The sequence below is a fragment of the Natator depressus genome, chromosome 1 (assembly GCF_965152275.1).
Source record: "Natator depressus isolate rNatDep1 chromosome 1, rNatDep2.hap1, whole genome shotgun sequence".
NCBI classification, from domain to species: Eukaryota; Metazoa; Chordata; order Testudines; family Cheloniidae; genus Natator; species Natator depressus.
Genome location: NC_134234.1, coordinates 189,140,926 through 189,164,637, shown reverse-complemented (window position 1 = coordinate 189,164,637; position 23,712 = coordinate 189,140,926). Strand labels below are relative to the sequence as shown.

General features: G+C 39.6%; 1 protein-coding gene across 4 annotated transcripts in view; it reads left to right on the top strand.

Annotated features, from left to right (window-relative positions):
• Positions 1–22,900, top strand: part of PHLDB2 (pleckstrin homology like domain family B member 2) — a 104,774-nt gene extending 81,874 nt beyond the window's left edge. For all 4 annotated transcript variants that reach the window (XM_074972654.1, XM_074972670.1, XM_074972663.1 and 1 more), the window contains 6 exons: positions 6,830–7,037; positions 13,133–13,223; positions 14,753–14,899; positions 16,218–16,437; positions 19,678–19,763; positions 21,148–22,900. In XM_074972654.1, coding sequence (XP_074828755.1) covers positions 6,830–7,037; positions 13,133–13,223; positions 14,753–14,899; positions 16,218–16,437; positions 19,678–19,763; positions 21,148–21,288 — 893 coding nt within the window. In that variant the 3' untranslated portion in view covers positions 21,289–22,900. The remainder of the gene's footprint in view (positions 1–6,829; positions 7,038–13,132; positions 13,224–14,752; positions 14,900–16,217; positions 16,438–19,677; positions 19,764–21,147) is intronic.
• The last annotated feature ends 812 nt before the right edge of the window (positions 22,901–23,712 follow it).

The following is a 23,712-nucleotide window of genomic DNA, read 5'->3' as shown; positions in this document are numbered from 1 at the left end:
ACTCCCGCACTTCATGGGAATCTCCCTCCGAGATCTCCAGGAAACTTTCTTGGAGATACTGGGCAATGCTCTGCCTCAGGTTCTTTGGCAGAGCTGCTTTGTTTCTTGCCCCATTAAGGGTAACTTTCCCGTGCCACTCTGTCGTCACTAGGGGGACACCATTGATACACACAGGCGAGCCGCATAAGGGCCAGGGCGGAAGCCGCAGTCTTGAAGACCCTCCCTTGATTCCCTGCTCACCCTCAGCAGTGAAATATCTTTCGTAATGAACACAGCCTGCGGAAAATGTGGGGACAGTAATGATTATAAGCCCTCCCCCCACACACACACACAAGGCTGGCTCTCCCCAAGAGCCATGTGCCCAATGTACAGTACAGTCCTGGAACACTGATTTCCCCAGCCCCTGCAGTTACTCACCATTTGGGGGGTTTTGTGGCTCATGTGTGCTTGCCTGGGGTCAGCCAGTTAGGGGACAGGTATGTGAATAGTGGCTGAGTTTTAAATCAGTGGTCTGAGTGTTGCAAACAATACTGCTTGTGTAAAATGTTGCATTTTGGCTTCTCAGACATGACCTTGGGAGCCCAGCCTCCCTCTTCATTATCAGTGGCTGAACAGTTGCGCAGAATTAGAAAGCAGCCATGAAGAACTAAAGAGGACTTTTTGTGTGATGTCATGATGCACTCGGTGGTCGAAAAACATGAATTGAAGGAGTGGCAGGACAGCGAAAAGAGATACCGAAAGGAGAACGCGGCGCGCCAGAACGAAGCCACAGAGCAGCTCTTAAACATTATGGAGTGCCAAACGGACATGCTCCAGGCGCTACCAGGACTGCAAACCGAGCAGCTCCGCGCCCGTCGTCCCCTGAAGCCACTGTCGCAAAACTCTTTCCCATGCATCCCCCGCAGACACTGCAAACACACTTATCAACCTTCTGGTTCCAGTCTGCACCTGCTGCATTCCACTCCTGCCCTGTCACAGTCCAGCCCTGTGGACTTCCAAATACTATTTTAGCTAATTATTCTCTGAGTTAAGAGCAGTTTGTCACATTTTAAATATCTTTGGCATAAACTATTAACTGAAAAACTGTTTCTTAGCTGTCATTCTTGATAGATTTCTCAAGGATTGTGTTGTAAGTACAACTCTGGCATACATAGAATTGATTTAAGAGCTACCAATAGATAAATAAGATATCCTGTTTAAACTAAGGTGTCTACAAGTAAAGGTGATTTTAAACTTCAGCCACCTAAAGAGAAGGAGAAAGTGATTGTTCTGAGGAAAAATTGGGAGCTAAGGCTAAGGTGAACACTTGGGCCTTTGCAACTTCAGTGAGACTCCATGCACTTGTACGGCTTAGCCTGTGTATACTGGGTAGTGTGGCTAAAAAGCCATTAAAGTAGGAATATGAGACTTGTCCACGTAATTAAATCTAACCAATTTATGGAGTGGTCTCCCAAAGAAAGTAGTAGAAACTGCACTGCTCATGAGTTAAAAAAACAAGAAAGGAAAGCACTGGAAAACATGCTGTGTAGAGAGCACTCATCACCAGCTGCCAAGATAATGAAGGTGGTCTTTTTCATCCCTAATTTCTATTGTGTTGTATGTACAATTGATACATAATTTAAGCACTCTTGTAAGAGCAAGACCTTGGGACATGACTTATTCTAATTTAGAATAATGGGCACTGTTTAAAAAAAAACAAAAACCTCTTAAATGGATACAATATGATTTTTTTTTTTTTAATTCTTCTTCTTCTTCTTCTTCTTCTCAAACTCAGGAAAAGCCAAAAAAGGTATGAGAACACCCTTTTATCTGTCTGTGTGATCCTTGAGGTATTTGCTGAAGTCACTGATCAAAGTGACACTGTCAAGTAGATCAGGACCAAAATCTGTGTAAATTGTAAAGTTGTTGAAAGGCAGTGTAGAGCCTTCTACAGATTCCCACTTTTTTAAAAAAAATAGCTTTTCAAAATAAACTCATGACTATCACGGGTAGCTAAAAAGTTCTCATACCTGCAGAGACGCTGCCTGTGCATTAGCCTAATGTTTTTGCTCTGTGCTTGAGAACCAAACAAGTGGAGCACAAAAAAACAGAACTAGGTTCACACAGCTGGGCTGTTTTATGTCTGATGACTGGAAAGTAAAGCCAACAGTGCTATTTTGGTATATGCTCCATACAAAAATGACTGAGGTGTTGCATACATACAAACAAAAAAAACAGGAAAAGAGATGTTATTTTTAACTTTCTAAGAAGATAAAGGAAACAGTTTTTTAAAAGATCAGTTTTTAAAAATACTTGACAGTGTCTCTTTTGAAAGCAACTTGAGTAATAGCTGTGACTTCACAATTATTCAGAGTTACTAGATTCGTGGATTTTTAACAACTGTTGGTCTTGGTGTGTTTAATGAGCTAGTTTTGTTGTTGCATATGCATTCTTTGACTTAACTACGCAGTTACTAAAATTATTTTGTTTTGTTCTTATTACTTTTAAAAAAACACCTTAATTTTGTTCTTTTGTTATTATATCACAGTTTGCTTTTTACAGGCTTTTTTGCAAACCCCAAGGAAGGGATGGGAAAGGGGCAGAATATTGTAGTGACATCTTACTGGGAACTTACTACTTTTAGTAGCAGCCTCTATGGTTGAGCAACTTAATTGCCAAAGTGTCTGTAAGCAATGGATGCTTTCTGTGTAGTATATATTTCTCTCTTGATTTTTGATCCTGGATATCACCTTCATGACTCTATCTTCAGATTTTTATTTTATTTTGTTATTAAATAATAAGCTTGAGGTCCTTATTACTCCCTTGTCAGAGACTATTTTAGTTTCTTTGGTTATCATCCTGACTTCAGTATTGGGGGTGGAGAGGGAGATATACCTTGAGTAAATCTGTTCACAGAAAGATTCTGGATAAGCAGTGAAGGGCTGTAATGGACGTAGGTAGGTTGTATTTTGGTGCCATTGGAAAGCTGATGCTGAGCTATGTTAGTACTGGGATAAAGTAAACTGCCTGTCTAAGGCACAAAGAGAAAAGGAGAACATGGTATTATATTTTCTGCAGGTGAACACATACTGTACTTAGAAAGAGATACAGTTTGCCATTGAGTTATATTGGCATAAATTCAATTGAAGGAGCAATATTTTTTAATTATTATAATAATGCAATTTTTCTTCGCGGGAAATGATACTCTGCTTATTTCAATGTGTATTCAAAGTTGTAAATTATCCTTTTTTCTGCATGGCATTTTTAAAACAATTTTGTGAGTTTTCATACCTGTCATGAATCTTACATTCTTTCTGCGTGTGAAGAGGGTAGAAGATAACCATCGGTGACAGAAAGCATTCTCACAAGAACAGTTTAAAACCCTCTCTTTTCACGATCAACAAGATTCAAAGGATTCACTATATTCAGGATATAAAAAAAATAGGATTAATTTTTTCCAGTGAAATATGGGAAATGTTTAATTTTAAAAGTAAAATTAAGGGTTTTTTTTAGCAATCTATATTAGTAAACTAGGACTCAAAAATATACCCATTAGAATAATATTTCTCCTTTCAGTAATTTCTGTTTCCTTCTCTTTTCATAATGAATAACTGAAAACTCTTTTAAAGGAGCAATTAATCATTCCAAAGGTACAAGTATTAAAGGTAATTTTATCAAATGTGGGAAATATCATCACTTGTCATAATTATTATTAAAAACAAACTACACATACAAATCAGTAACATCTGTTATAGAAACTGTTACATGGTGTTTATTATTATCCATCAAAGCTGAAGTGTGTGTGTATGTGTCACTTTGTTCTCCTCTACTAACTAGTTCAGCTGAACTTCCGTTGAAATCTAATCTCTTCGTGAATGACAAGTATAATGCTATTGGCATCTTGGAAATCAGCTTTAATTGTATATAGGAAAACATTCAGTAACTGACTAAAATGGAGAAATAATGTATGTTGTCTTGGACATGTGTGGAGTTCATGCTTTCCTTAATAAAGTAATGCCATTTATGATTCAGTGTGAGCTATGCACTATTCAGATACATTTTCGAGAATACTGTAGCTCTTTTTTGATGAAGCTCCAGTGACAGTAGTTTGCTCTCTAAAATGGAATTCTGCTTACTGTCATGCCAGAGAAACTATCCCAGAACCAAACCAACTCATGTGTAGGTACAATACCAGAGGAAGAAGGCATGTTACTAAAAATTACTGTGGAAAATATTCCCAATTCGTATTTCTCAAGTCATTAATAATGGTGACGAATAAAAAAAATATATAAAATATGATGTGACAAAATCCCCGGAAAAATTATCTGGATTAATTATGAATCAGTAGATTATTTCTCGATTCAGGAGAGATTTTAATATATTCCAGTTGGTGCTGTTCATCTCCTGGTCTAACTCATGCTCATATTTTATCACAGGTTTATGCACAATGTAGTCTGAGGTATTTAAGAATCAAAGTGCAAGCAGTTCTTCGGTTGTTTCAAACAGAATGTGATCTCTGACCCAATGTGGACAAATATAATACCTTAATACTGTACAAGCATTAAAAGGGATTTTATAGAATATCTTTATGCACCAAACTGGCAGGCTCCTTTACACCTCCTGCTTATAAATCAAAGGCTTATCTATATGGTGCGGCTATGTGCATTAGAGGGGTATGAATTCTAAAGGGCACCAACATGCTGCGCACTTAACTGCTCCGTGAAGATCTTCCTGGCATGCATTAAAGTTCCCTAGCATGTGTTAAATGTAGTAATGAAGTATTATCTTAATGTGTAGTAGGGTATTTTTAGTTCATGCCAGCTGGGTCTACACGGGCCAGTTAGTGTGCAACACATTGCTGCACTTTAGAATTCACACCCCTGTAGTGTGCATTGCCGTATAATGTAGACAAACCCCTAGATCACATGAACATGATCCCTTGCACTCTGTATAAATGCTGCAGCTTTATTTACAAAAGTTTTCAAAATTATTTGGTTAAAACAGATTAAATGTCTGTGTCCAAGAAGGCAAATGCTTTAACTGAATAATTCCAATCCACCCATGCGGTTTCCACAATCATGATCATTTAACCTGACTTTTTGTTTTAAAAAATAAGCATTACAAATGGTGTGTTTACACGGGGCAAGAACTAAGGTTTCTATTTGCACGCTTACCATCTGTACATGCTGGATGGATGCTCACAGGAAGCAGGAACTACTTGTGATTTTATAGTGGTATTTAAAACAAAAAAAAAAACATGCACACAGAAGGAAGTATTTCATGAGGCTATTGGGCTACAAAAGTCTGTTTCAGTCTTGTAAGGGGAATCTCAAGTAGTACTAGTAAGTTTTAGGGAGATACCTTAGTAATGTGAATCAGGATTACTTAAAGTATATGCTGTTTATTTTCAGCATATAAACTAAAGGCCTGATCTTCAGTTGCCATTAAGGCCAATACAAAATTTGACTTTAGTGGGAGTTGCAGGTACTTGGCACCACTGAAAATCAGGGCATTTTAATTAGGTGGTGATTTAGATGCCTAACTTTAGCTACCCTTTGTCACAGTTTCAGGGTAACTGTGCTTATAGCCCTGAGGGTTGCCAACCCTCCACAATTAATGCCTGGAGACTTTGTCCAGGACAAAGATTAATCTTTAATTAAGCATTATGTCTTGTGATGAACCTCCAGGAATACATCCAACCAAAATTGGCAACCCTAAAGTCCCCCCTCCCATCCCATCCCAGCCTGTGGTTCACTCCAGGAATGCCAAGTCAGTTCTCAGGCCTCTATCTGTCACTAGTGTCTGGGTGGGGAACTATGTCTCACTCCCTTCTGACTGGCAGTTATAAGGCTTCACAGCCCGTCATACAAGGTGATACCCCAGCAAGCCCGTCTGCCTAATGGCCAGCATCTGTGTGTTGCTTTCTCTCCGAGGACTACAAACTGTGTATTGCCAGCAGTTACAAGTTACCGCACAGCTCTTTCTATGCAAGCACATTTATTCTCGAAACGAGAAAAGCATTACAGAGACACCATAATAAAAACAATAAACAGATCTACCCGCTTATTGAATGTACCAGAAATTGCCCATCAATCCTCCGGGGCCCTGGTAGGTCAAAGTCTTTCAATCCCTTCAGCAAGGGTTGGAGGTGCCCTCTGTCCCCTCCTGCCTATTTGCTGAGTCAAAAGAAAGACACAAATCTGTTTAAACTCTACTTTTTATGCCACAAGCCCTTTCTTTGTTTGAGTCTCTGGAAAACCCAGTTTGAATCAGTATATGCAAACCACGCCAGAGGATGGTACCTCTCTGGAGCGGTTTACAGTCTCAGCAACCCACTTTATCATTCACCACTATTTTTAGTTCTTGGAGGAGCTATGATAACCCTCCTCCATGGAGCAGTACACAGTCATATATAACCATTCATAAATTTAATACAATAGACCCCAAAGATATTTTATGGGGTTGCAATATCTGTCACACCTTAGTTTTAGGGTTTTGGCGTAGCTTTTGCATCTTTGTTTCTGTAATTCACATACAAAAAATAAATATTAAAAAAAATTATTTGAAAGTTGATGAAGTTTAGCCAGTAAACTAATCTCACAAGTGATGAAAGTGAATTCCTTTGTGTCAGTCACAAGCAAATCCAATTTTCTTAAATCTTCTGTATGTTTATGATTATTCTATTAAATTCTGTAGAACATTACTACTTTGGTCACAGTGCAATTTTAGATTAAGATGGTGTTCAAAATGCTTCTGCAGCTATTTCTAAACATTTAATTTTTAGTTCAGAGAATTTTAAGTGTAAAAATTAGGTAAGCTTACTTTTCTTTTCTTTGATTGCACTCTGTAGGGTATAATCATCAACATATATGTGAAGAACAAAGGCAGAAATCTCCTGAATTCTACAGCAGAACTGCATCTGAATCTAATGTGTATCTGAATAGTTTCCATTACCCCGATCATAGCTACAAGGACTATGCATTTGATACATTAAGCTTAGACAGTTCTGACAGTATGGAGACCAGCATATCTGCGTGCTCCCCTGATAATATTTCCAGGTAAATGTTAACTTCTCATATTTTTTTCTTAATGGAAACTGTTAGAACAAGTTATAATCATTGAAGCTGTATATACCTAGGGCAATTGAAATATATTACTTCTCTTTAAGGTGAGAAAGATAAGATAGAAGCTTTTACTAGCTGGATAAGAAAATCTGCAAGAATTGGACAGAAATACTATTTAGCATTTGGATACTGTTTTTCATTTTCAAATCAATGTAACTAATTCTCATCTCATCCCTGAGTTTTGCAGATGGGAAATTAAAGTATGGAGAGGTTAAGTAACTTGTTGAAGGTCACACAGAGAATCAGTGTCACAGCTGGGATTAAACCTATGGAAGAGTTGACTTTCTGCATGTTTTAGTGGATTTGGCATAAGACTGCCTCTCTGATTGCTGTAGACTTCTTACGTAGGATATTCATTGTCAAGTCCATAATTCAGCAACTAAGTTTACTCTCTGTCTGTATCTAAGATGTTACCTCATTAGGGGCTTGGATTGCTGAACTTTTTGGATCTCTTGCCAATAATGCTAGCAATCTAGTCTCCCCTCTCCAAATCAGAATTTAAAAAAGAGTTCTTGGTTCCCAAACATGGGCCCTAATCTCTAGGCTATGCTTCTCTTATTTTAGGATCTTATCAATTTAACCACTAAAGATAAAAGCAATATCTTGTATTTATTTAAAAACAAAATTGCACAGCAGCTGGGGTCTGAAAACAGCATGTTGACAACCCTTTCTTCTCTGACTATCCCATTGTGGTGACAGCACTTTGATTTCTGCCAAATCCCTGTTTGGGTAGTTTGGGAAAGCAATCCTGTCAATGAAATAGACCATTGTCACAGAATTAGAACTTCTTCTGAACATGAGGAAAGTTTTTTGGCTGCCATATTGTGTTTTGTCTAGCATCTGTCTCCTTGAGTATCCGCCCATTGCGCTCCTGTTTTATTGTGGCAGTGCTCTGGGAGTTTTTACTAATGCTATGGAGCAATTTGAGGAATAGTCTCCTTATATCTCTATTGTATTACCAACTTAAATGTAATGAAGAAGTTGGTTAATTGTTGGAAATAGATATTCAGGATCAATATTTGCTGCAGTCCTCTTGTTTTGTTTAGAGCAGCCAACTGTAATATAGAAGATAGATGTAGAGGCCTAACAGAAGTTTGTGTTTTCAAAGCAGGAAATGTTGATCCTGTGACAGTGTTTTCATTATGTGTTGTTGCACTAAGTTGCAAATATAATTTTAAACTTTTCTGTCTAATGTATATTGATGTAGGGAAGCAATGGCTGCTGGCCAGATTCTGATATCCTTACTCAGGCTGAGCAGCGCCTCAATGATGCGGTTTGTACAGTACAATTCAGCTTGGTAATGGTATCTGAGTCTGGCTTTTTGCTGTGATTGACTTATTGCACTGTGATTCTCTTTAACACAGGCATCGTGCACCTAGGCTACCCACAGACAAGCTTGCAAATAGAAGCTTAAAGCTGGGATTTTCAAAGATGCCTAAAAGAGTTAGGTGGCTAACTCCTGTTCAATTTCACTGGGATTTGAGTATCTAATTCCTTCAGGTTCTTTTGGAAATCTCAGCCTAATTTCTAAATATGTTATTTACACACACACACTCTCACACAAATGCATGCAGTACTTTTATGGATCACATGATTTCTCACTAGATAAAGTAAGTTTGGGTGGGTATTTGTTTATTTTTGTTGATCGCGCATAGCTGACAGATGTCTTCCTCTTCTTTGACAGATTCCAGGACCATTAGGCATGTTGAATTACAGTGGTCTGTATATGGAATATTTTTAAATGATTGCCAGCCATGTCCCAGTGCTAGGGGAAAATTCAACATTGCTGTTTACTAAGTCACATACAACATAAAATATACAAAAGAGCTAGTTTAGGGATAAGGAGAGAGGTTAATTGATGGAATACCTGAAGTCCCACAGTTCTCAAAATACAACTGAAGTATAAATTTTGAAAGGTCGTTCATTAGCCTATAAAAATAAGAGGTCCCACGAACCATTAGTAACTTCAGTTTTCCTGGTTGAAGTATCAGAGTGTAGAGCCTTGAGCTTTACAACCCTATCTGAACCCGACAGGACCCAACTACACGTGTTGGGATTGGGTCGGGTTGGACCTCAAAATAACCAGATCTGAATTCAGGAGGATTGGGTCATCTCCGATTACCTCCTCTTGCCCCGGGGTAGCTGCATGCTCCACTCCTGCTGACCGCCACCATCTCGCTGCACTCTGTATATGCTACAGAGTGAATGTGCTGATGAGTTGCAGTGCCTCTCACTCGGCAGCATGCACAACACAGCAAGACAGCAGCTGATGATGCACCAACCTCAAGGGCCTAAGGTGGCCGGAGAAGGATCCCAGGCATGGGGCAGCCCCCATAAGGCCAAGCCCCAATATTTGGGGTGAAGTGTCAGGTTTGGGAGAGGTCAGTTCTGAAAACAACCCGACACTCTCGGGTCATGTTCAGGTTGGCTGTGCTTGGCTCAGATTCAGGTCTGGGTTGGGCTTTAAAATAAGTTCTAAAAAGATCTCTAATAGGACTTACGTTTTTAAGGGTCTTCAAAATCAGCAGGGACAAACAAAGTTAATTGCCTTGGATAGGGAATCATTGTAGAACAGGGAGCTGCTATGATCATGGTTACTCAGTCCGATGTGCAACAGTGCACTCCCACAGTGAGTTTAAAGTGTAGTCCAAGCATTTGTCTACTGCAGAGACTGAGCAAGGAAACCTTTACAGGCCAAGAAGGATAGTTATGTTCTATTGCACCAGAGCCTAGCACCATTTTGTTGTTGGTGCAGCGGTCAGGTGTCCCCACTATTTGCCAAGGTCTAGCTGTCACAATAAGAAATCTTTCTGCTGCACCTGCAGTGATAGTAGAAGCTATTTTTCTTCCCTAAATTGTCTTTTTAGGGGTCCCCAAAAGGGGTGATGGGTGCAATAGTCATCCTCTTACTATTTTGTTCACCATGTAGGCCTAATTTGCAAAGCACCATTTTTGGTGTATTCATTTTGAATACCCTACTCCTCCTCCTTACCACCCCACGACTGTGTTATCAGTAGACTCTCTCTGCTAAAATTAATTCAGCCTTTATGTCTCTTCTTTACATTCTTTCTTAAATCATTTTATATAACTGGGCATTATGGAAATTCATGAATCTTTACCCACTTTCCACCAGTTAGGCATACAATTAAACTAGACCTGCTAGGACTCAATGATTACAATAGGGCTGTACGTGTGTGGGACTCACCCCTGTGGCACCTCCTGCTGGTGTCCTAGGAATTGGCTCTACTTCCAGCCTTGGAGCACCCTCTGCAGGCCGGTGTCCCGCTAACGCCAGGCCCGGTGCCCCTTGTACGCCAGGGTGCTGCCCCCTGGCAGTAAGCCCTCACTTGCAGTGTCTCCCATCCCCAGGGAACCCCCACCCCCTATCCCTACCTCACCTCAGTCTTAGGCTACTGCCAGTCACCAGCTAGCCCTCATGCCCTGGGGCAGACTGCAGTATAAGCCACTCATCACAGGCAAGGCTGGGTTTGGACCTGCTGCCTCTGTCTAACCTTGGGCTGTCCCCTGCAACCCCAGTGCCTGTTGGGCCTAATACTAGGCTGTAGCCTGGGGCTTTCCTGGCTGGAGCTCCCCAGCTCCTCAGGCCCTTCCCCAGCCCAGCTCCAATCTAGGTACTCTGCTTAGGTCCCTACAGCCAGGTCCCTCCCTCTCAGAAGCCAGAGAGAGTCTCCTGAGCTTCAGCCCAGCAGGCCCTTTTTGGAGTCAGCTGAGTCTGTTTGGGGCGTAGCCATAGCTGAGGCTGCCTCCCAATGAGCCCAGCCGAAGGCTCCCAGCCCCGGCCCTCTCCAAGGGCTGGCTTGTTAACCCCCTTTGGGCCGAGAACGGGTGACCACCCCACTACAAGGGCCTTCAGCCTTTTTCTCCTTTCTTCAGTACTGAAATGTAAGTCTTTCAGAATATATGATTGTGTGTCCTGTCATTCAGTGTTTTTTTACTGATACTCCCTACTACCTGCTCTTTATTTTAATTTGGTAATTTCTGATGCCAAGTTCAGTGATACAGTTCAGAGGTTACAGTTCACAAGGTAATTTCTGATTTAATTTTATTTGGTAATTTCTGATCACAAGTTCAGTGATACAGAAGACACTCAAAAAGAAAAGGAGTACTTGTGGCACCTTAGAGACAAACAAATTTATTTGAGCATAAGCTTTCGTGAGCTACAGCTCACTTCATCGGATGCATACAGTGGGGGGATTTTATATACACAGAGAACATGAAACAATGGGTGTTACCATACCCACTGTAACAAGAGTGATCAGGAAAGGTGAGCTATTACCAGCAGGAGAGCGGGGGGTGGGGGGGACCCTTTGTAGTGATAATCAAGGTGGGCCATTTCCAGCAGTTGACAAGAACGTGTGAGGAACGGGCGGGGGGTGGGGGGGAAATAAACAAGGGGACATAGTTTTACTTTGTGTAATGACCCATCCACTCCCAGTCTCTATTCAAGCCTAAGTTAATTTGATCTAGTTTGCAAATTAATTCCAATTCAGCAGTCTCTCGTTGGAGTCTGTTTTTGAAGTTTTTTGTTGAAGAATTGCCACTTCTAGGTCTGCAACCGAGTGACCAAAGAGATTGAAGTATTCTCCGACTGGTTTTTGAATGTTATTATAATTGACTTCTGATTTGTGTCCATTTGTTCTTTTACATAGAGACTGTCCAGTTTGGCCAATGTACATGGCAGAGGGGCATTGCTGGCACATGATGGCATATATCACACTGGTGGATGTGCAGGTGAACGAGCCTCTGATAGTGTGGCTGATGTGATTAGTGTCCCCTGAATAGATATGTGGACACAGTTGGCAACGGTCTTTGTTGCAAGGATAGGTTCCTGGGTTAGTGTTTTTATTGTGTGGTTGCTGGTGAGTATTTGCTTCAGGTTGGGGGGCTGTCTGTAGGCAAGGACTGGCCTGTCTCCCAAGATCTGTGAGAGTGATGGGTCGTCCTTCAGGATAGGTTGTAGATCCTTGATGATGCGCTGGAGAGGTTTTAGTTGGGGGCTGAAGGTGATGGCTAGTGGCGTTCTGTTATTTTCTTTGTTGGGCCTGTCCTGTAGTAGGTAACTTCTGGGTACTCTTCTGGCTCTGTCAATCTGTTTCTTCACTTCAGCAGGTGGGTATTGTAGTTGTAAGAACGCTTGATAGAGATCTTGTAGATGTTTGTCTCTGTCTGAGGGGTTGGAGCAAATGCAGTTGTATCGTAAAGCTTGGCTGTAGACAATGGATCATGTGGTGTGGTCTGGATGAAAGCTGGAGGCATGTAGGTAAGTATAGCGGTCAGTACGTTTCCGGTATAGGGTGGTTATTCCCCCCCCTCCCCCCCGTTCCTCACACGTTCTTGTCAACTGCTGGAAATGGCCCACCTTGATTATCACTACAAAAGGTTCCCAGCCCCCCGCCTTCCCTCCCCCCCCCCCCCAGCTCTCCTGCTGGAATAGCTCACCTTTCCTGATCACTCTTGTTACAGTCTGAATGGTAACACCCATTGTTTCATGTTATCTGTGTATATAAAATCTCCCCACTGTATGCATCCGATGAAGTGAGCTGTAGCTCACAAAAGCTTTTGCTCAAATAAATTTGTTAGTCTCTAAGGTGCCACAAGTACTCCTTTTCTTTTTGCGGATACAGACTAACATGGCTGCTACTCTGAAAGAAGACACTCAGTTCATGGCCAGAGGGACTTCAGTTTTACAATTAGATGGTTACTGGTGTCAATGCAGGGGAGAAGTAAATGAGTGCTATGTTTTGGGCTATGTGGCCTCTTTCGACCCACATGTTATAGGGATGGCAAACCACAGTGAACCCACAAACTCTAATGACTCTCAGATCTACATTTTTGGACAATTCTGGATGAGAGACTATATTTATTGAGAGTATACTATACTTAATATACTATTTGTATTTGGCCCTAAATTGGACCTGTAATTTTATAATAGAGTTGATAAAAATTTCCAGAGTTAGTTTGTAAAATATGGCTTCAGTCTTCAACTATATTTTTTTTAATGTATACAGTGCCAGCACTTCAAATGTTGCAAGAATAGAAGAGATGGAGAGACTTCTGAAACAAGCTCATGCTGAAAAGACACGACTGCTTGAATTCAGGGTAATCTAAAGATTTGTTTGACAGAGGTTAATAGATACTTTGTTCAGATAATACACATTTCATTTGGCCATTCCTAAATTGCAGTTGCCTAATACAGCACTGAAGTATTCGTTTTCCACTTTCCCCAACTTTGTCCCACTGGAATCCTGCCATTCCTGATACTCTGTGCATCAGCTACCATTTTTGTGGCTGAGGTGGACAGAAATCCTTTAAGAGCTAATCAACGTTGCTCCTTCATCTGCTAAAGGGATGGCTGATGAGTAGTACTTGCTTACAACCCCCATCTTTATGGGGCTGCTTAAAGTCTACTAGCCTAGGAGGCAAGAGACCAGCCCCTGTAACTGAACCGAAGTCTCTCAAATGGCACGGCACTAGTCTACTAGTATATGTATTCCAGTCCCTATTGCTGGATTCAGGTAATGATTTTAGATGGTTTAAAATAAAATCAGCCCTATTTTCAAATTTTAAAGTGACTCATGAGTGAAGAACAGGCTTTAGCTATGAAACAAAATAATACTGCACTTTAGAACTGACATTCGTGAATGTTAGTTATATTTGCTTACATTTAAATTGGGCACAAAAGATTTACAGTCCTATTTCAGTCTCTTAATGTTAACAAATACACTTAAATCCCAGTCAGCAAAATGTTTGATAAGAAGTAGTATTTCATTTCATATTACAGTGGCTAGGTGGTTCTGCATTCAGGAATATATTTTGACCCTCTTACAAGAAAATATTAATGCTTTAACAATGAGTTTCCTTCAGAATCAGTCAAATTAAAAGACTAGATGGCACAGAGGGTCAATCCCTGATAAAGCTAGGATTGGCTATACTGACCTCAATTAGACCCTGTTCAAGTTGGTGGACAACTGTTTACACCCCAATTTGTAGGGGGGAATGGTGAGATTATATTATGTAGATGCAGCTTTAATGTAACTCAGTACTTTTGTATAAAAATATATTGTCTTCTAGCTTTCTATTTAATATGGCCCTGATCACTCTGGGATTGGAACCTGCTAGCGGTGTTTAAACACCAATACTGTTACCATAGTGTTAGTGCACTTAACATGACATAATGTGCACATGGATTTTATTTATTTATTTTATTGTGAGAACTGTTTTGTAGCCTACTGGTGTGGTAGACTACCATGCTTTCTGTTCTCCATTGCTCCAGATAACAGACAGTGGTCCCTCTCATAAACTTCACTGTTGACTTAGATCATACTCTATATAATGAACCAATGATACTTTACTATTTGCAGCATTCTAGGTTTTCTGATGTGATATGGTTCCCAGACAACCCCCCCCCCCAAACTATCCAGGTTTATTAGAAAAACCGTGCTTGTGACAACCTTGTTCAAATGTGATTCTGATTCCTGTTCCCAATCCACTTTGCATATGTTCTTGGCTCCCTGAGAATTATAAAGGGGCTTGTAGGAGCTCTGGGTGGGATCAGGTTACTTTTAAGTTTATCAGGTATAGTTTTACATAGCCTATATCTGAAACTCCATGTGCACTGTGGTATATAGGAACGGGAAATGGAAGCCAAAAAACGAGCCCTGGAAGAAGAAAAGCGTCGCAGAGAGCAACTAGAAAAAAGATTACAAGAAGAAACTAGCCAGCGGCAAAAATTAATTGAAAAGGAAGTCAAGATACGTGAGAGACAAAGAGCACAGGTGTGTTGACTATCTACCATCTACACACTGAAACAGCTATATAGCAAGCTTTTCACAGTGTTTAAGGGAAGGAGTTTCTGTAGGTAGCTGGTTGCTTGAGTGCCTGTTGAATTGATTATTTTAATATTTCTAAGATTTTGTCAGTGGTCTGTTAAGGGCCTTGGATAGGTGTCTTTTTAGTTATTTAAATCTAAATCAATAAATATTTAGGTATCTCTTCCCATTTATATTGGCATTGTAAATATACTGTATTAATCCTATAAGGTTTGTCACTGAATCCACTCATGGCCCAACTGTGCAGTCTGTATCACAACTCTGCTGAATAATGGACATTTCTGAGAGTACACGATGACTTTTATATATGGGACATTTTGGATTGTGAGTTGTCCTCTTCCAAATATTTTGCTGAAAAGAACAGAAAAGAAGAATTTTATTTCCCCCCTTCCCTCCTATACACAGCCTCTTCAAAACAACTGAGTGACGAATATTTATTTTGCCAACATTATATGAAAGAAACAATAGTTCATATTTGGTGAATGGATCCCAAAGCAGAGACATTGGATTGACATGATGATATAACTGATCTTTCATGAGCAGTATATATATATTTTTTTCAATTATGAGTTTTTCTTTTGGTTACCCAGAAAGACCCAATTTTAGGATTCTGGGTTTTTCTTTTCAATGTTTCCTGACATTTAAACACCAAAAACAATGGAAGGAGCAGCATGTTCTGCAGAAACCAAAGCTACCCCAAGCTTGTTCAGTATAGTGATGTACAATTTCAGAGGGTGCCAAATATACACAATACAAAAGGCCACCATTGTATGTAGAAGGATGCAGTGATACTAAGTGTCTCAAAGCACTTGAAAAACATTTACGAGTTAGATGTATACCATTCCATTGCATAGATAGAGAAACTGAGGCACAGAGCTGTTAAGTGACTTGTCCAAGTTCACACAAACAGAGTTCTTCTTTTCCCAAAGCTGCCACAGACATTTTGACACACACGTCTGTGCTTTAACCCCCCAAAAAACTCTTCTGTGATTTGAACTCTGTTTCTTAATGGATGATTTTAAGAAACCTATGTTCTCTGCTGAAAATCTGGTTTTTTTTATGCCAGTATTCAACAGTTTACATAGGTACATATTGCAAAAATTTGTCTGTTCTCTTAAGAAAATCCAAGGCTGCAACTCACAAATTTAATCTTTGCTACCTTCATAATTTGAACATGGCTGCTACTTGTACTTTTTATCTGCTTACCACAAATAGAAAGAAAAAAAATGAAAGATTTATGGAGTATCTTTTTGCTCTGTGGTAGGCCCGCCCCTTGACTCGCTACTTGCCAATCAGAAAGGAAGACTTCGATCTACGAGGTCACATCGAAACAGCTGGTCACAACATAGAGACCTGTTACCACATCTCACTCACGGAGAAGACCTGTCGAGGCTTTCTGATTAAAATGGGAGGGAAAATTAAAACATGGAAAAAACGGTGGTTTGTTTTTGATAGAAGCAAGAGAACATTTTCTTATTATGCAGGTAGGTTGTATTTCTTCATCCAGGATTGAGTCCTTCTGTGGCAGTACCATTCTTATGTGCACCCATCCCAGCATTTGTCACATAGACCCTATTGTTATGTTGTGTCATTTACACAATTTTCTTTATTATTCATTTTTATTTACTATTGTTGGTGTTGTGGAGGCGTTTCAAGTCCTCAGTCAGAAAGGGGCTCAATTATGCTGGGTGTTTCATTTACATACACACACATATACCACCCACCCACCCACAGTCTCTTTCCTTTCTCCTGTTCTGGAGAGTTTGCAATCTGAGATGAGACACAAATGAGTGCAACAGACAAAGGGAGGGAAAAGGGCAGAGGAGGGTAACAACAATAAGACTGTCAGGTTCCTACTGTACAGCATGATGGTTTTGTGTTATTTAATTATTAAATAAATAAAAATCAGTGACAATTGACTTTGGTATAGCCTAGTCCTCACCGGTGGCCTGATTTCTGGTAGGCTTCACAGAAAAACTTGATTCGTGTTAACTTATTTAAAAAAAAATCAGATTAATTATTTGCCTTTGTAACGCACTTTCTTTAATGTAATATCTCATCATATTTTAACAATGTTCCTTGTGGTCTGGAGATGATGAAGATCATCATCATAATTTAATGATAAATGCGAACTAGATTCTTGCTTTTACTTGTCATACTCCTAAAGGCAGTTAAAACAGAGACCAACCAAACTTCTGTCATTTCTAGACTAAGGAAATCCAATAAATAAATTTCAGAAACAGCTACATCTAGATTACTACCATCTTTGAAGATAAAAATCACAGGCTTTAAATTGCTTTATTACATAGTCTAGTTTTAAATAAAAATACTGGAAATATACAAACGGATGCAAATACAAAAAATCTGCAGTACTACTATACATATATGTGGCTTTTTGTTTGAATGTGAAAGTTGGGATGGACCCAGAAATATAATTAATATATAACTTCCATTGGTAAAAGAAATCAGGCAGTGGCTTACTCTAGGTGATAACTGTTACCAAGCAAAGGAACACATATATGATATAAAAACTGAACAGTTCCATTTCCTCACGTGACATTACATTAGAAGCAGGCAGAATGGAGCTGAATATTGGTAGTAGAGGAATATATTACAAATTACCCATTTTATGTTTTTGAAAAATTGGTACTTATAGTCACTAAATGTCCATAATATTTCAGCATAGTTTGCAATATTAGTTGTGGGAAAAACTAAACAGAAACATTCATTTTTACTGTTCTGCATATCTGGTTTGTTTATTAGCAAGGCCTTTAACAAATACTATAGTGCTCCCATCTGGTACTGATTTTTAAAAGATAGTTACTTTAATAGTTACCAGTTTCAGTTTCGAGTTCAGCACAGCTGCTCTAATGTAGTGTCAATTATCAAATAAAACTTTTCATAATGTCTCCAGGACTCAAGCCAACAAACAAAATTAAATGAAAACCTCATACCAGCTGAGTACAAATGCAGCTGTTGGTATGCATTAGAACAGAGGTGGGCAAAATATGGCCCGTGGGCCACATCCGGCTCGCAGGACCATCCTGCCCGGCCCCTGAGCTCCTGGCCCAGGAGGCTGTCCCCCCGTCCCCTGCAGCCACGCTGCTGCGCGGCGCAATGCTCTGGGCAGCGGGGCTGCAGAGCCCAGCCTGACCGGGTGCTCTGTGCTGCGCGGCTGCCTGTCCTGGTGCAGCCGCACTGCCAGCCACCGATGCTTCAGGCAGCGTGTTAGGGGACAGGGGACAGGGACCGGGGGCGTGGATGGGGCCGGAGTCCGGGGGGGGGCAGTCAGGAAGGAAAGGGGGGGTTGGATGGGGCAGCGGGGGGCAGTTAGGGGCGGGAAGTCCGGGGGTGGTCAGGGGACCGAGAGCAAGGGGGGTGGATGGGGCAGGGGTCCCCAGGGAGCCGTCAGGGAACAGGTGGGGGGGTTGGATGGGGCAGGAGTCCTGGGGAGGCCATCAGGGGGCAAGAAGTGGGGGGGTCGGATAGGGGCAGGGGCCGGGCCATGCCTGGCTGTTTGGGGAGGCACCCCCTCCCCAACCAGCCCTCCATACAATTTCAGAAACCCGATGCGGTCCTCAGGCCAAAAACTTTGCCCGCCCCTGCATTAGAAACTGTCAGTGTGACTTTAACAATACAGCAAATCTCCAAGATAAGTATTGATGCTATAAATGTAGAGTACATGGCCTATAACTGAACATAAGGTATAATGTCCTTAGGATTGCAGGTGTATTGAGCAGAAAGAGAATTGACCCCGAAGCCTGTAATATAGGACAAAGACTAAAATGTACAAGTAGTTAGTTCTTGACCTGAAAATTATATAGAACTTTCTTGGTACAAAGACTAAGCATTGTCTAAGCACTAAACATTACATCATCAGATTAATATTTTGGTATGAATATTTCTTCCAAAACGATAAGAATGGTTACTCACGTCTAAAGTGAAATGCGAAATGCGCATATAGGGCCAGACTTTGGAGGGGCGGGGGAGATGAAAGCAGCCTACCCTCTTTGCAAGTAGAAACTACAGGCACAAGTAATGGAACTTAGATGGTGAACATGTCTGCATAAATGACAGGAATCAATCCCAAACAGGAGGCCAGTTGGAGGGTGTGCGGAAAATTCAGTCCATAATCTTTTTCTCTTTAATGTCTCCTAATTAAAGCCATCCCTGAGTCAACTTCTCCTTGGTCTCTTAATGCCATCATTGCTCCAGTAGTATTATAAATATGCCAAAGACCCGCTTGCACCATTGTTGAGTAACAAGTTAAATTTTAGTTTGCAGCTTCTGAGAGTTTACCGTAACAGGAAAACTATTTTTTTTTTTAAACAGTAAAAGACCTCACACAATGTGGTTTTGAAGTAAAACTCCGGATCAAATTGTCTGCCAGATTTGGTCTTCATGGCAGCTTTGGGGGGGAGGAGGGGTGAAACGTCACTGTTAGCTTGCCAGTTTTCTTGTAATGTTTTAGCAACAATGATCTAATAAAAAAAACATTAAGGTGAACACTGCATTTAACTTTGTGTGCAATTTTACCTACTATAAATATGCTACCCAACTGAAAAGGCAGGCTGAAAATTCCATGAGGTATTTTGCAAACAAAAGTGCTAGCATGCAGTCTTTGATTAATACAGTGGTGAACATGCAAATTCAATTAACCCTTCAGCCCTTACGGTAGATTGTTTGTTTCAATTTTCAAAGCCCAGTTTCTCTCTCATTTGCAGACAAGCATGAAACTAAATTAAAAGGAGTAATATATTTCCAAGCCATTGAAGAAGTCTATTATGATCATCTAAAGAATGCATATAAGGTAAACATTATCATTTTTGTTATTTTTATTAATTATCCTATAATAGCATCCAAAATGTGGTAGATGTTGTACAGACATAGGAGGATAAAATTCATGTCTCAAAGAGCTAAAAAAACCAAACCCAAAATCCCTTACACACACACACAAGGCATGGAAAAGCATAGAACATATCAATGAATTGGCCAGGGCAATGACTGGCATTATATGCAGTCTTCTTGTAGCCATGTCAGTCCCACGATATTAGAGAGACCAGGTGAGTGAGATTATCTTTCTTTGGGCCAACTTCTGTTGGTGAGAGAGGCAAGCTTTTCAGCTTACACAGAGCTCTTCAGGTCTGGAAAACATATTCAGAGTGTTTCAGCTAAATACAAGGTGGAACAGATGTGTTAACTATTTATGGTAAACGATCTGTTCCACCTTGTATTTAGCAGTGACACTGTTGAGTACATTTCCCAGACCTGAAGAGGAGCTTTGTATAAGCTTGAAAGCTTGTCTCCATCACCAACAGAATTGGGTCCAATAACAGATCTTACCTTACCCACCTTGTGTGTCTCATACATAATTTTGTTTGTTCCATATATAAAACAAGCTATGAAGAGACAGAAGAGATGTAGTCCACCTGGCAAGTGATGTGGTCTCAAAAGAGAGAGATGGTGGTAGAGTATCTGGCAGCATTAGGGTTTAGGGAGGACTCAGCAGGCGAGAGATGACCACATGGAGCCTTTCGTATCAGCCACCAGTTCCAGATGCTGAAAATGCGTCTGCTGGCACATACACAGAGGTTCTTCCTGAATATGGTGTTTTAGGGGTGAAATATTGGCTCCAGTGAAGTCAATGGGTGTTATGCCATTGACTTTAATGGACCAAGATTTCATCCTAGGTTACTAGATCTGCAGCTACAGGTGACCTAAATCAGGGGATGTAGTTGTGTTTCTAGCCCAAGATGGGAGTTGATTTGATTTTGAAGCTCTGGGAGGAGTACCCCTGACTAGCATCTGCACTTTGGAAGGACTGTGAGCTGCTTCAACCCAACCTCAAGAAGTGGACTTTAAGAATTAAAATGACATCTGATCACTTGCTGCAGCAGGTGCACGGGAGAAATTGTGGTTTAGAGATGAAGCAATGTTTGGTCTCACATATTGCTGCTCAGTTTAGGAGTAAGTCATACAGTGTGTCTGCATTAGGCCTGAGTACTCTCAAACTGTTTCCTGCAGGAGGTAGCAGATGGGGTTGAGCAAATCCTGAGTTACTAAGGATGAGATGTTAAATAGCCATTGCTCAACTGGCTTTTTCCTTGACAGTCTCCAAGTACAGAATTTTACTCACTGTCAGTAAACTGCTCTCATGTCATACAACTGATTTTGCTGCTTCTTTTTTATTTTAGAGTCCTAACCCATTACTCACTTTCAGTGTTAAGACTCATGACCGAATATATTACATGGTTGCTCCAACGCCAGAAGCCATGAGGATATGGATGGATGTTATAGTTACGGGAGCAGAAGGCTACACCCACTTCATGTTATAATAAAATGGTGCAAAAGTTCATTCACAAGGCATATTGCAATAACCTTATTCATGAATTTAGCCATATGCAAATGAATTTGAAAAGCCATATACAATATTGGTAACTGTCACAAGAATTCTCCCTGTGATGTGCACACACACTCTCAAAATCAAAAGATTTTATACACACAAGTGAAAGTAAGACTATTTGTTTCTTTTAGTTGATCATTATAGTAGCAAAAGAACTAAAGCTATTGAAAGTGTCATAGTGTTCTAACATGGGTAATCAAGTCAACTTAAATATGGTATATTGATTCAGTAGTAATTTCTTACAAATTCTATATAGAAGATGTCTTCAAAAATACAAACTGAACAGTTTACAGAATTGTTTGTGTGTGCTCATTGGTATGCAAACATTTTAGTAACAGAACAGAAAGGTATAATAGCATATATTTTTAATATGCAGTATTTGACATTTATAGATAATTAGATGGCTTTTAAAAATTTTTACTTATGTATTTTATAAAAAAAATTTAAAAATATGAAAAAAACAAACACACCAGCCTACAATACATGTATTTCTTGTCTTAGTATTTTAAAATATTACTACAGAGCCAAAGATTTACATGATTTCTGTGTAAGAATGAACTCAAATTATGAGCTGCGATTTAGCTTTGTGTAATGGAACAATGCCAAAATTCTTCCTAAATTTTAATAATTCAATTGCGACAGTATTCTGTACACTTAAATTACCAGTTGTACAAACTGCATGTATAAAGTCATTTACATAAAGCACAACAAAGAAGCAATAGCTTCACAAAGATGGTCTCTCTGACAAGGTAAAACTGAATGGAGACAAGAGTAGCAAACTTAACTTTGCCATACGTTTTCTACATTCTCTCTGCAGGAAGCATTGAACTGATTCTCTCTCTGGTTCCTGTAACAATTTCTGTTGTATGGAGTTCAGTCTTGCCATAGATATGATTCTAGTCTAAAGTTAACATGTGCTGATTGAACACCCCACTGAAATCAATGGGTGAAATCCTTGCCCAATTGAAGTCTGCATGAAAACTCCCATTGACCTCTGACAGTGAGACTGTTCAAAGTATACATCGGTGTAGAATTTCGCCGTATGATAGGGTAGAGCACAAAGAAAGGCAAGTTGTGAGAGCACATATTAAAACAGTAATATAAATAAAAACTTTTAAGTAGCAAACACGGCAAAAACCTATTTTTTAATGTATGCTCCTTGTAAATGTTCTCCCATTTAAAAACTGCTTTCTAGCCCTTGACTATTATATAAAAATAAATTATTATTGAATGAAACCTGGACTTCAGGCAAATCTCCAAATAGTTCCTTAGTTTAGTATTCTGGATTTGAATGTGCCATATTGTTCCATTTAATTAAAGAAACCACACTAAAAGCAAAGGAGAAAGTGGCTTTTGATTAAACAAATGAAAATCTGAAAGCAGAATACTTTATGCTTGCAGAAAATGTTGCACTTTTAAAATCCTATATCTGGCATGAATGGATATGAAATTTTTTTTTTTTGGTGTGGTAGCACAGGTCACATGATTGCTCTAGAATTATTTTATTTGTTTTGACGTGCAACAGATTTGACAGTATGAATCGGGAAAGATGGAACTGTTATCACCAGGAATAATTTTTATCTTTAATTTCTGTGCAGATTACAGCTATAAGAAATTTGTAATCTAATGATTTTAAAACCAATACCAGAAAATAGTTGCTTTGAGTTATATAATTATATATTTTTCTGTGATTGTACCTTAATTTTACTTTTATGTATGGTTATACAAGTTTTATAATAATGATTTTTGTATCCTGCATGATGCAATTAAGACTTCTAAATAAATGTTTTAAAAAACGCTTGTTTTTATTTTTAAATATTGGCCTGATTTCTCATTATGAAACAGTCTTGCTTTTCTTATCACTATAATCATTTCCATTGCATATATTTATTATTGTTGACAAATGCAAAAAGTAGTTGAAATCTGATGATCCAATAATTTTTTCCATAAAAGAACTGTGGAAAATAGTATATGTGTGTGTTGTACCTAAAAACTATCTTTTGAAGAATACTACCTGCCTACATCGCATATGCGTATCTTTCATTAACCTTCCTTCTTTTTGTAATAAACCTTAGTCTGAGAATTGTGAATTGCCAGCCCTTAATTTTTATTTATCCACAGAACAGGAACAGCAGAAGTTCAAGTTTTTTCCCATGCTTGATCTCGACCTGAAGGCAAAAGATGTTAGTTTAGTCTCTATGGCCTATGTAATCCTTGATTCATCTGCTGAGACTCCCAATAAGGTTGCAAATATAGAGTGGTGGGTTTTGTACTGCGGACGCCTAAAAGCTGGACTAAAACTACCACCTTTATTTTATATAAATCCTGAAAAGGGACCCTGGCAGCTCCGGTCGGC